Source organism: Eriocheir sinensis, chromosome 34 (genome assembly GCF_024679095.1).
Source record: "Eriocheir sinensis breed Jianghai 21 chromosome 34, ASM2467909v1, whole genome shotgun sequence".
Lineage (NCBI taxonomy): Eukaryota > Metazoa > Arthropoda > Malacostraca > Decapoda > Varunidae > Eriocheir > Eriocheir sinensis.
Window position 1 is genome coordinate 9604663 of NC_066542.1, and position 12500 is coordinate 9617162.

At 50.4% G+C, this 12500-nt stretch overlaps 1 protein-coding gene across 9 annotated transcripts in view; it reads right to left on the minus strand.

Moving 5' to 3' along the window:
* The window catches only part of LOC127007035 (uncharacterized), a 167387-nt gene that overhangs the window by 19019 nt on the left and 135868 nt on the right, over positions 1 to 12500 (minus strand). For 6 of the 9 annotated variants that reach the window (XM_050877538.1, XM_050877537.1, XM_050877531.1 and 3 more), the window contains 5 exons: positions 12260 to 12328; positions 10171 to 10466; positions 9598 to 9797; positions 8110 to 8276; positions 4683 to 6811 (listed from right to left, as the gene is read on the minus strand). In XM_050877538.1, coding sequence (XP_050733495.1) covers positions 4683 to 6811; positions 8110 to 8276; positions 9598 to 9797; positions 10171 to 10466; positions 12260 to 12328 — 2861 coding nt within the window. Of the gene's footprint in view, positions 1 to 2845; positions 2895 to 4682; positions 6812 to 8109; positions 8277 to 9597; positions 9798 to 10170; positions 10467 to 12259; positions 12329 to 12500 lie in introns of all 9 variants that reach the window. The other 3 variants (XM_050877539.1, XM_050877535.1, XM_050877536.1) reach the window with 3 other exon arrangements.

The window sequence follows — 12500 nt, forward strand, 5'->3', positions numbered from 1 at the left end:
ATAAATGAGATAAAGACAAAGATAAAGAAATGGAGAAATAATTGAGAGAGAGAGAGAGAGAGAGAGAGAGAGAGAGAGAGAGAGAGAGAGAGAGAGAGAGAGAGAGAGAGAGAGAGAGAGAGAGAGAGAGAATGGTTAAAGTAATTACGAAAATCAAACACATATATGCAATTAATATGTCACTGCAAATAGAAAAAAAAATGACAGAAAAAAGCCCAGAGAAAACGTGGAGCGAGAAAAAAGGAAAGAATTAAAATATATAAAAAAAGAAAAGGCACCATTTTACATCTAATATAAAAATGGAAAACTTGTTGATATTCTTAAAACTACTTGAAAATGTATGCGAACTTTTTTTGTTGCTTCTAAATGGAGCAACAACAACAACAACAACAGGAACTACTAATGATGGGGTAACAGTGAAAATTAATGTATATGAAAAACAAACAAACAAACAAAAAAACCGTAACCAACATCAAACTAACAACAACAACAACAACAACAACAAGAACAACAACATCTAGGTTTACTCATGTGGACAAATCTGATATTCTTCTCTCTTCCTTCTCCTCCTCCTCCTCCTTCTTCCTTATTCGCCTTAATCCTTTTAGGCGGGCAAGGGTGAGTATGCAGTCGGAAGGTGTAAAGGTAGACAGCATTCAGAGGGAGGAGGGAGAAGAGGAGGAGGTAGAAGAAGAGGAGGAGGAGGAGGAATAGAACGAATTTGCCAGACACCATGATCCTTTAAACTTTAGGGACAGCACGAAATGTTCAAAAGTAAGACCACAACAGTTTCAGAAGTGGAGGTTGCTATTTTATCAGGCTTTAAATTTACCTGTGAGAGCTAAGCCTTTCTTTTTTTTAACTGACCGTATTATTTATTCCCACCTGCTGTTTTTATTATTTTTTTTCGATAATATTGTGAGCTAAGCCTTTTTCTTTTTTTAACTGACCGTATTATTTATTCCCAGCTGCTGTTTTTATTATTTTTTTCGATAATATTGTGAGCTAAGCCTTTTTCTTTTTTTAACTGACCGTATTATTTATTCCCAGCTGCTGTTTTTATTATTTTTTTTCGATAATATTGTGAGCTAGGCCTTTTTTTTTTAACTGACCGTATTATTTATTCCAACCTGCTGTTTTTATTATTTTTTTTCGATAATATTGTGAGCTAAGCCTTTTTCTTTTTTTAACTGACCGTATTATTTATTCCCACCTGCTGTTTTTATTATTTTTTTCGATAATATTGTGAGCTAAGCCTTTTTTTTTTTTTTAACTGACCATAGTATTTATTCATACGTGTTGTTTTTATTTTTTTTTATTTTTTGATAATTTCCTCATTTATTATTATCATTTACCATCATCACGACGTATTCCTTCGGTTTCCTTTCATAAACTCATCGTAATATATTTTTCTTTAACTTTTTTTTCCCCATATCATTCTTACAGGAGCAGCGAGTAGCGGGCTTTTTTTTATCGTTTCCTTTTTTGTGTGTGCCCTTGTGCTGTCTCCTTTGCTGTAAAAAAGAAAAAAAAAAGAAAAAAAAAATCCACACAACTTATATTATCAATTTTTTTTTCTTCGGTATTTTGCTTCATATATTGTCATCATTTACTTTATGTCATGTACAGTGGACGCAAGACACCACGAAATGCTGAAAGTCTGGAATCATGATCGCTTCAGTAGCCCACATTAATGTCCTGCAATTCTTTATAGTTACTCGTGAAAACAATCAAAATCTTCAAGGGGTGAAACTTCAAAGGATATATTAGATTCATGGGGGAAAAAAGAGCCGAATATCAGATTTATTTAGAGTATATCACATTCCAGGAGGATTGAAACCTGCTCCTGAAGGGAAGTAGTTTTTTTTGAGAAGGTTAACCAAGGTAACTACCATTTCAGGTAACTAAAGATTTCAAGAGAGGAAGGGAGAAGGGCAAAACGTAGATGCGACAGCTATGCATTAGTGTCATGGACCATATCGCACTAGAGGAGAGGTGGCTACGTCTCAGGGAACTCGAAAGTCTGCTGAGGAAAACAGGGTGCAAAAAGTTCGACGTAGGAATGGGAAAAAAAAAGTAGGGAGGTAAATCTAACCATAAAAAATAGATCTAGAGAAAGGATATAATATGTGCATCAGCAGATCTCTGGAAGTTTACTCTTCTGGGAGACTGAAGAACTGAAGACCTCCACGAAACTAGGTATACACAAAGGAACTCTAAGGAGGACCCTGTAGGATTCCCCGAAGACTGAGTGGCTTTCAGAAGGCTCAAAGGTTCAGTAATTTATCCAGCGGGCCAGCGTAATTATCATGGGGGAATACAAACTTCCAGTAACAGTGAATACAGCCTTCCTATGAGGGCTCTAGAAGTCTCCGGGAGGGTAAGGAACAACCAGGACAGCGGCTTTTCAGTAAGGGGACTCAAGGCTTCTAGAGAGGGGCACAGAAGGATCTCCAGGGGGGCGATGTGTCGTCTTACGTACAAACAAAAGGCTTCTAGTAAGGACACACTAAGCTTTCAGGATTCTAAGAGGCGCTCGCAGCATAGGATAAGGATTTCCAAGGGGGGGAGGCTGGGGGGGGGGGGGCATGGTGCCGTTCCGAATAGTGACAAATGACTTCTAGCAAGGGGCAAATAAGCTTCCAAGGCTAGGGGGTTGCGAGGAGGACAATTTTCCGGTAAGGGGACTATTAGGAGGACAATTTTCCGGTAAGGGGACTATTAGGAGGACAACTTTCCGGTAAGGGGACTATTGGCAGGGAGGACAATTATCTGGTAAGGGGACTAAAGGCTTCGGCAAGGGTTGAGGAGGGTTTCAGGGGAGTTTAAGGTTCGTCCCACTTACAGAGGCAGCGTGTGGAAGCCTCGGGGCTCAGGAGGCGACACCCAGAGTTCTAAGAGTCCAGAGAGCCGCGGCGGGACAAGCAGAGGAAGCAAAGAGCTGCGGTCAGGCCATGCTGCTTGCACACACGACCAACATAATAATAACAATAATAATAATAATAATAATAATAATAATAATAATAATAATAATAATAATAATAATAATAATAATAATAATAATAATAATGGTACTGATGGATGAAATTGTGGCACTGATGGAGGTTGTTGTGGTGGTGGTGGGTGATGGTGTGTGTGTGTGTGTGTGTGTGTGTGTGTGTGTGTTAAGTGATCGTGAGGCTGGTTATAAGGTTGTACTGGGGATGAGTGGCGTTGTTGTTATTGTTGTTGTTGTTGTTATCGATGGAGGTGGTGGTGGGGGGGAGGGTATGATGAAGTGGTGAGTGGTGGTTGTGATAATGATGTGGTGGGTGATGTTGAGGTGGTGCGGGTGTGGCGGTGGGCGTTGTGTATGTGGTCGGGGGTGTTGGTGTGTTGGTGGTGGTGGGTGTTGGTGTGGTGGTGGGCGGTGTTGGTGTGGTGGGTGGGCGGTGTTGATGTGGTGGGGGTGTTGGTGTGGTGGTGGGCGGTGTTGGTGTGGTGGGGGGGTGTTGGTGTGGTGGTGGGGGGTGTTGGTGTGGTGGTGGGCGGTGTTGATGTGGTGGGTGGTGGTGGGGTGGTGGGCGGTGTTGGGGTGGTGGGGGGTGTTGGTTTGGTGGGTGGGGGTGTTGATGTGGTGGGGGGTGTTGGTGTGGTGGTGGGCGGTGTTGATGTGGTGGGCGGTGTTGGTGTGGTGGTGGGCGGTGTTGATGTGGTGGGGGGTGTTGGTGTGGTGGTGGGCGGTGTTGATGTGGTGGGCGGTGTTGATGTGGTGGGGGTGTTGGTGTGGTGGTGGGGGTGTTGATGTGGTGGTGGTGTTGTTGTTGTGGTGGTTGGTTTTGTTGATGTGTTGGGCGGTGTTGGTGTGGTGGTGGGCGGTGTTGATGTGGTGGGGGGTGTTGGTGTGGTGGTGGGCGGTGTTGGTGTGGTGGTGGGCGGGGTTGGTGTGGTGGTGGGGGGGTGTGGGTTTGGTGGTGGGGGTGTTGATGTGGTGGTGGGCGGTGGTGGGGTGGTGGTGGGCGGGGTGTGTGGTGTGGTGGTGGGGGTGTTGGTGTGGTGGTGGGGGTGTTGATGTGGTGGGGGTGTGGTGGTGGGGGTGTTGGTGTGGTGGTGGGGGGTGTTGGTGTGGTGGTGGACGGTGTTGATGTGGTGGGGGGTGTTGGTGTGGTGGTGGTGGTGTTGGTGTGGTGGTGGGCGGTGTTGGTGTGGTGGTGGGCGGTGTTGGTGTGGTGGTGGGCGGTGTTGGTGTGGTGGTGGGCGGTGTTGTTGTGGTGGTGGGCGGTTTTGGTGTTGTGGTGGGCGGTGTTGGTGGTGGTGGGCGGTGTTGGTGTGGTGGTGGGCGGTGTTGGTGTGGTGGTGAGGGGTGTTGGTGTGGTGGTGGGGGGTGTTGGTGTGGTGGTGGGCGGTGTTGGTGTGGTGGTGGGCGGTGTTGGTGTGGTGGTGGGCGGTGTTGGTGTGGTGGTGGGGGGTGTTGGTGTGGTGGTGGGCGGTGTTGGTGTGGTGGTGGGCGGTGTTGGTGTGGTGGTGGGCGGTGTCTGTGGAGTCATGCATTTACTGTACATAGGGTCACTTTACTTTAGGCTGAGGAGGGAAGATGGAGCGAGGGAGAGAGAGCAGGAGGGGGGAGGGGGTGGAGGGGTATAGTGTCAGGTGAGGGGGAGGGGCCGTGCAGGCTGCAGGGTGTGGGGGTGAGGGGGAGGTACCTGGTGGAGGTGATGGACTCGTTGGAGGAGGAGAGCAGGTCGACGCTGGTTTGTGCGCGTACACGGCGCTTAGGGGAGTGGCGGCGGGGGGAGCGTTCCCAGGATGGGGGCTCCAAGCGGGTCTTCTGGCCAGCAACGCCCCCCGCCCCGGTGCCCGTGCCCGCGCCCCCGCCTCCGCCGCCGCCCGCCCCGCCCTCGCTGGAGCCGAGCCCCAGGAGGGATCGCAGGCCCTTCCCGGCGGACCGTTTTAGCCTCTTACGCCCGAGACGCTTGAGAGGCGATCCGGACGCGTGGGAGTCTGAGTGCAGGACCTCGGACGACGGGCAGTCATAGAGGCCATCGGAGTCCGTGTAGGGCAACTCGGACTTTGTATTCACGCCGAAAAATGCTGGGTAGATCCTGACCACACTGAGCCGCGAGTCGCTTATTGGAGACTCACTGCGGGAGCTGACGGGGCTAAGCCGCGCCGGCCGCTCACCGAGGACCTGATCCTCGAGCGACGACTCGCTCTGCAGGGACGAGTGCACCACGATGGCGGGCGGGGAGCGGGCGAGGCGCGGAGACTCCTTGGGGAAGGAGTGGCTTGAGGACAGCAGCAGCCGGTGACGCTGTGCCTCTGCCTCGTCATCTAGACACGTTTCTGTATCAACGCCGCCGCCGCCGCCCACCACGCTGTCGCTACACTCATCATTGGTGTCCAGCTCAAGAGCTGAATCCGCCTCAGGCTGAGAAGCTGCCGGGTCGTCGGTGGTTTCCGAGTCGGTTCTCAGCAGTGGACAGGTCACAACATCCACGGAGGACGCTTCAGCGGGGGGAGACTTGAGAAGTGGGCGTCTTTTGGTTCTGGGCGGCGGACAGACGTCGGGCGGCGCCGGCGGCAGGGTGAGGGGCCGCGGGCCTAGCGCAGAGTGGGAGGGCGTGATGGGCTCATCCGGGAAGAGCGGGTTACTCGAGGAGCAGCGAGAGGGGCCCGGAGAGTAAGCAGAACTGTAGCCAGACGAGCTCAGGTTGGACTCAGAGGCGCGCAGGTCCACGCCGAGGAAGGGGCTGAGGTAGCAAGAGGGCGGCCCCCCGGGGCGGCACATGCCGGTAGGGGAGTCCGTGTCTGACTCCACCTCGCTGTTGGTGGCCGTCACGGTGATGGCGGGCGCCGGCGGTAGGTCCAAAGAGCCGCCCTTACCCCGCTGCTGCTGCAGGTGGTGGTGGTGGCGGCGGGAGGGAGGGTGGGGGGCCGACTCGGGCTCTTCCACGCTGATGGTGGGCACAATGGGCTTCCTGAGGGCGGGCGGCGACGCGAAGGTCACGTTGAGGGTAGGAATGACCATGGGCTGTGTGGCGGGCGGCGACAGCGTGGCGGCGGGGGCAGCGGGCGGCTCCTCTGCGGGAGACACGGTGATGAGCGGCATGCTCATGATGGCACCGCCGTCGACACTGAAGGCGCGGGGTCGCGGCGGCGGTGGAGGCTGCCACTTGCCCTCGTCTATGTCCTCCACCTTGATGACTGGTACTACTAAGCCGATCTCGAACCCCTCGCCGCCTCCAGCGCATCTGCCGCCTCCAGCGCCTCTGCCGCATCCAGCACCTCTGCTGCCGACAGCTGCGCCACTCTTCTCGCCGGAAAAGAGCAGCACGTTGGCCCCGGGGATGTGCAGCGGCGGTGGCTTCGTCTTGATCTTGGGCGAGGTGGCAGGCGAGGTGACGGGCGAGGTGATGGGTGACGGCGTCCTGGATGACAGAGAGGAAGAGGGTGTGATGGTGGGCGACAGTGTTCCAGGGCGGCGAGGGGCGGGGCCCACGGCTCCGAGGCTCCCCGTGCTCCGCATGCCTCGCGGCGGTGTGAAGAATATGCGGTGGTCGGGTCCCGAGCTGTCTGAACTACTCCTCTCCACCGAGATGGACAGCGAAAACTCGGACTCGGTGTCCTCGCTGTCCTTGTTGTCATTTGACTCCGAGCTGGTTCGCATTTTGGGTCGATACCGGGAGGGCGTGGGCAGCGGCGAAGGCACGGGCGTGGGCACGGGCGTGGGCAGCTCCGTGATGGGCGAGAGGCAGCGGTGCTGGTCCCCAGCAGGCACCTCCAGGGTGATGACGGGGCCGGGGTGCTGTGCGGCCCCGCCTGCTCCCTGCACCTGTGGGAAGCAGCAGTGGTGAAGATGAGCGGGGCTACGTAAAGGGAAGGGGGGAGGGGAGGGGCAGCATCCTCACCGCCAGGCACCACACTACTTTTCACGCAGCAACGCCTCGACCAGCTCGGCAGCGGCTGTCCTCTGTCTCCCTGACAGAGATGGGTGTCCGGCAGGTTCTGACCCTCGCCACGCTGCCACTCATCCTGCATCGCCTACTCATCACCCTCCCGACAACACATTCACTACATCAGCCACTCTCACCCTCGACGCCTCTCGTTGATTGCTGTCACACTTAAATGTTAGCCTTCAATTTTTACCCCGTCCACACACTCATATCTACAGTAAACCCTCGCTTTAACGAACCATTTGGGGGGAAGGGGGTGACGTTATATCCGAAAATCCGTTATATCCAAGGTCTGAACTTTTCGCATATACAGGTAGTCCTCGACTTACGACGGGGCAAGGAATGGCAGGTCGGTCGTAGGTAGAATTGGTCGTAAGTCGAAAATTACAGTCGGGCGTACAAAGTTAGACTGACTAGACGTGGACCACTTGGTCGACTTTGTTTACTCCGCCGCCGATCGACGTGCTTGTACATTGTAACGTGCCGTTACAATTCAATCCCACGCCTACTACTGGACTGGACTGGACATGTTTGGCCGGCCCACCACCGAACCGAGCCCGGCACTTATTGAACTTGTTCGGCAAATCCCCGCATATACCGTACTGGCCCAAAAAGTTTCTTGAAGTCGAAGTTCGTTAAATGAAGGTCCGTAAAAGCGAGGGTTTACTGTAGCTTTTGTAACACTTTCTTTTCCGCTTCTCGCTGTTCAGCGTGCTAGTATGCCATTCATCGCTTAAATGAGACCCCATCCAGATTTTTGCATATCTGTTACGCTTACTTGATCACCAAGCCTTCCTTCTATAATCCTGACCTTCTCTTTAGTGTTAAAATGTCTTACAACTAAATATTTTATGTATTAAGATTTTTTTAAGCTAGTGCCAGTGATGATGGATCCCAGATAGAACTCTCTCTCTCTCTCTCTCTCTCTCTCTCTCTCTCTCTCTCTCTCTCTCTCTCTCTCTCTCTCTCTCTCTCTCTCTCTCTCTCTCTCTCTCTCTCTCTCTCTCTCTCTCTCTCTCTTTAATGATATAAACGAAGGCCCTGACGTGGCGTGCAAACATAAGGTGCCGAGTGAACGTGGACGGACAGGGGTGAAGGGGACGAGGGGATGTGCCTGAACAGTCCTCGGCCTCTCTCGCCTTATCCTGCGTGGGCTACAGGTAACGGGAGAGCATACCTGTACTTGGAGGGTGCCGGGGACGGTAAGGGTGTCCTGCTTCACCTGGGGCAGCGCCTTCTGAGGGGTGGTGGGCGTGGTGGAGGGCGAAGCGTGGGCGGAGGAGTCCTCGAGCTCTGAACCGTGAGGACTGGGCGGGTTGGAGATACTGCCTCGCCCCGACCCGCCTGCGTGAACGAAAAGAAAGTTGATTATGAATAAGGGTCTTTTTTTTTTACAGCAAAGGAGTCAGTTCAAGGGTATAAAAAAAGGAAGCAACGATGAAAAAAAAAAAGCCCGCTACTCACTGCTCCTAAAAAGAGTTAGAGGAGTGGCCGAAAGATAGGTCAATTTCGGAAGGAGAGGTGTCCTGAATCCTGATACCCTGTTCATATTGTTGCCACATTGAGTACTTAACCATGTGTAAGAGAAAGCGTCAGTTATAAATGTGTGAGCTAAGCTGTTAATGTTCTTGCCTCTTTGAATATACTTTAAATAAATGCCAGCGTGATTGAAAAGAAATGGATCATGAATGTGTGATCTTTACTGTTGACATCCTTGCCCCAATGAGCACTTTAATAAACATGATATACGTGTGAAAGAAAAGAAGTCGATTATAAATGTGTGGCCTTGACTACTGATACATCTGCCTGAATGGGTACTTTAAAAACTATCTTATTATTTTTTTTACATCAAAGGATACGGTTCAAGGGCAACAAAAAGGGTACATAAAAAAGCCCGCTACTCGCCGCTCCCACAAAAGTAAAAAGTAAAGAGTAGTGACCTGTTTAGATGAATATTTGTAATGTAGTGTAATGTATTGTGTGGTAATGTATACAGTGAATCAGCCTATCTATCACTCTATTCGTGTCTTTGTGTATTGATTTCGGTTATTCCCTTCATCAACTGTGGAGTTTATTTCCACTTCCGTTTGTCTCTGTCTTAAGGAGAGGAGAGGTTACTGCTTGTGCGCGTCTGTGTGTTTTTCTTTACCTGTCTGTCTGTGTAAGAGTAGAAAATGAGGTGAATGTGACTGATTTATTTTCCTGTTTATTTGCAACTGTTTCTAAGCCATGAGGAGAGAAGAGGAGGCAGGCGGGTGTGTTTTTCGAGGTTTGTTTGTGTGTTTATCTTTACCTGTCTGTCTGTGTAAGAGTAGAAAATGAAGTGAATGTGACTGTGCGTGTGACTGTGATTTTTTTTCCTGTTTATTTGCAAATGTTTCTAAGCCATGCGGTGAGAGGAGGAAGCAGGCGGGGTGTGGTTTTCAAGATATGTTCGTGTGTTTTTCATTACCTGTCTGTCTGTGTAAGAGAAGAAAGAAGGTGAATGTGACTGATTTTTTCCCCTGTTTATTTGCAACTGCTTCTTTGCCGTGAGGTGAGAGGAGGAGGCAGGCGAGTGTGATTTTCGAGGTATGTTTAAGTGTTTGTCTTTACCTGTTTGTCTGTGTGAAGGAAGGAAGTTACATCACCATCACCACCACCTTCACAGCCTCCACCCACTTACCAAGACTCTTAAACATGGCCAGCAGGGAGTCCGCCGAAGAGATCTTGACCATCTTCGTGCGGCTCTGCGGGGACGAGGTCTTGGAGGATGGGGAGGACGAAGACTTCACGGACAGCAGCCGCTTGGGAGGGTCTGGGGTCATCTCCGAGGACGAGACTTCAGGTGTCTCCATCACGTCCTCGCTGCCCGACCCGCTGTACCTGGGGAAGGGAAAGTAAAGGTAAGGTAAGGTGTTAAGGTAAGGTAAGGTAAAGTAAGGAGAGGTAAGATAAGGTAAGGTGAGGTGAGCTAAGATATGGTAAGGTAACGTAAGGTAAGGTAAGGCAAGGAGAGGTAAGGTAAGATAAGGTAAGGTGAGGTGAGCTAAGATAAGGTAAGGTGAGGTGAGCTAAGGTAAGGTAAGGTAAGGTAAAGAAATGACAAGTGTATAAAAGGTGTGTTAATATGTGTGTATTGGGTGGATGGTGTGTGTGCGTGTGTGTATGTGTGTGTGTGTGTGTGTGTGTGCCAGATAAACACAGAAGGAAGAGAGAGGAGACAAAGTGGACAGCAGAAGCAGCACCAAGTCCTCACCTCTGGGTATGTCGGATCCTTGGCGAGCGTCTTGGAGAGCGCCGCACGCCGCCCAGGCTGAAGATTCTACTCGGTGACTTCTCCTCCGTGCAGCTCGTGTCGGAGGAGGAGGAACTGATCTCTTTGGACATCTTATCGAGGAGCTTCGCGAACGTCACCTTCTTGTCGTGTTTGGAGGGCGAGGCCACGAAGGAGGTCAAGGATGTCTCCCTCACCAACGCCGCCGCCACCGCCACCTCCTCGGCTCCCTCCGTCCGCAGCAGCTCCGTGGCGATGTCCGCACTCCTCGTCCGCTCCTGTCCGAGGGAGGAGACCGTGGCGCGGGTTGATTGTGTGTGTGTGTGTGTGTGTGTGTGTGTGCGCGTGTATGTTCTTACCTTTGTGTTTTTGCAGACTTGTCATGCTCGTAATGCCCCGTGTGTGTGTGTGTGTGTGTGTGTGTGTGTGTGTGCAATTCACCATGGTCTGATCACGTGACAGACTTGCGATCACCAGCCAATACTTTCCCCGAATGAGATCCGAACTCACACGTGACGGCTCCCTGTTTACAGCTGAAACCTCACACCCATTGACAGACACCCGGGAGTACCTATTCACTGCTGGGTGGGGAACGGATTAAAGAAGACTGCCCATCCGCCTCCACTCCGTCCGGGAATCGAACCCAGGACCTCTCGGTTGTGGGGCGAGCGCGCTAACCACTTCACCAAAGAGCTTCGTAGTGTGTGTGTGTTTCTTTCAACAGTCACTCCTATTACATTATTCCTCCTACTTTCTCTTCTTTCTCCCAAATGCTTCCTTATTATCATTCCTCTTCTTCTTCCCCTTCTTCTACTCGTTCAACTTTTTCTCCTTTTATTCTCTCCACTTTGACTTTCCTTTGTCTGTTTTCTTCCCCAGGTCTTAATTTCCTCCCCTTTTCCTCATCCTCCTTAACCTCCTCTTTTCCCTCCTAAGAATGAGCTGGATTATAGATTTAGATATAACCAAACTATCGTGCTCGTTATTTACACCGAAAACTTAATCAATCATACCTTTAAACTTGCACTTTATAATATTCTTTTTAGGTGAGGATTTAAACGGGTTGCATAACTGAATCAGCATTACGAAGAAAACACCCACACCCACACACACACCAATAAATAAATAAAGAAAGAAAGAAAGCGGACCACTATAGCGCAACGGCAGAACGAAATCACAGGGGAAAGCAACGGGGAAAGGAAAATGAAGAGTTACGGGAGAATCATGCGCGAGGGAGACTTACAAACACATGCTAAGTAAAGGAGCTGATCGTGCCAAGCTGAAGAGTGTGAAGACTGGTGGAGTTTTAAGAGGGGTGAGTTTAGGTAGGTACAGGTCGTATGCAAATTATACTTCGCAATTTCTAGCACTACCAAACCCCACAAAGCCTACGAGAACGTGAGAGAACAGCACTAGAATCAGCCACGAGCCTCAACTTCTACCCTCTTGGATGTGCAAACTATACCCTGCGATGACTATATATACATCAGATCGCCCGCTGGATGTCAGTGTAAGGGAATCTGCTTATAATATGACTCGGTATGAAGTTGTCTGAAGAGTATCATGACTATTTTCATCTCCTCTTTCTCCATACCATCCTTGACCTTGAGACTATATTTCCTAGGCGAGCATCATCTAAAAAGCTTTCAATCAGATCGCCCGCTGGTTGTCAGTGTAAGGGAATCTGCTTATAATATGGCTCGGTATGAAGTTGTCTGAAGAGTATCATCACTAATTTTCATCTCCTCTTTCTCCATACCATCCGTGAGACTATTTCCTAGGTGAGCTTCATCTAAAAAGCTTTCAACTACAAGTAAGGCTTAAGGGTTTTCTAAGGGTATCAGGCACTGGACTCCCTGCTAAACATCCTACTGAATCCCCTCCCCTTACAAAAAAGAAGTTGGATAAGCTTAAGTCTCAAACGTCTGACTACATCTAATGCGAAGTTGATCTAAGGAAACAGGAGGCCGGTAGGGGATGATTAACTTTACTAGGGGTCTTGTTAGGAGTATCATAACCTCTCTATTTATTCACTTTACTCTCCGTGCAGGTTTAGGCCGAAGGTACTCACAGCCACCGTCTCTGGGAGGGAGGCGTCGTCACCACCGTCCCCCTGCAAACGTTGGAACTCCTGGGAAACCTGACCAAGGCGAGGGAGAGGGAGACACACCTGTAGCGCCCCACCTGCCCTAAATAGCTAGCTCACCTGTCCACCCCTGTATGACACCTGTTTCTCCCTCACATCACCTGTACTAAATAGCCAGTTCATCTTTCCCTCATGCCAACACCTGTCCTAAATAGCTAGCTCACCT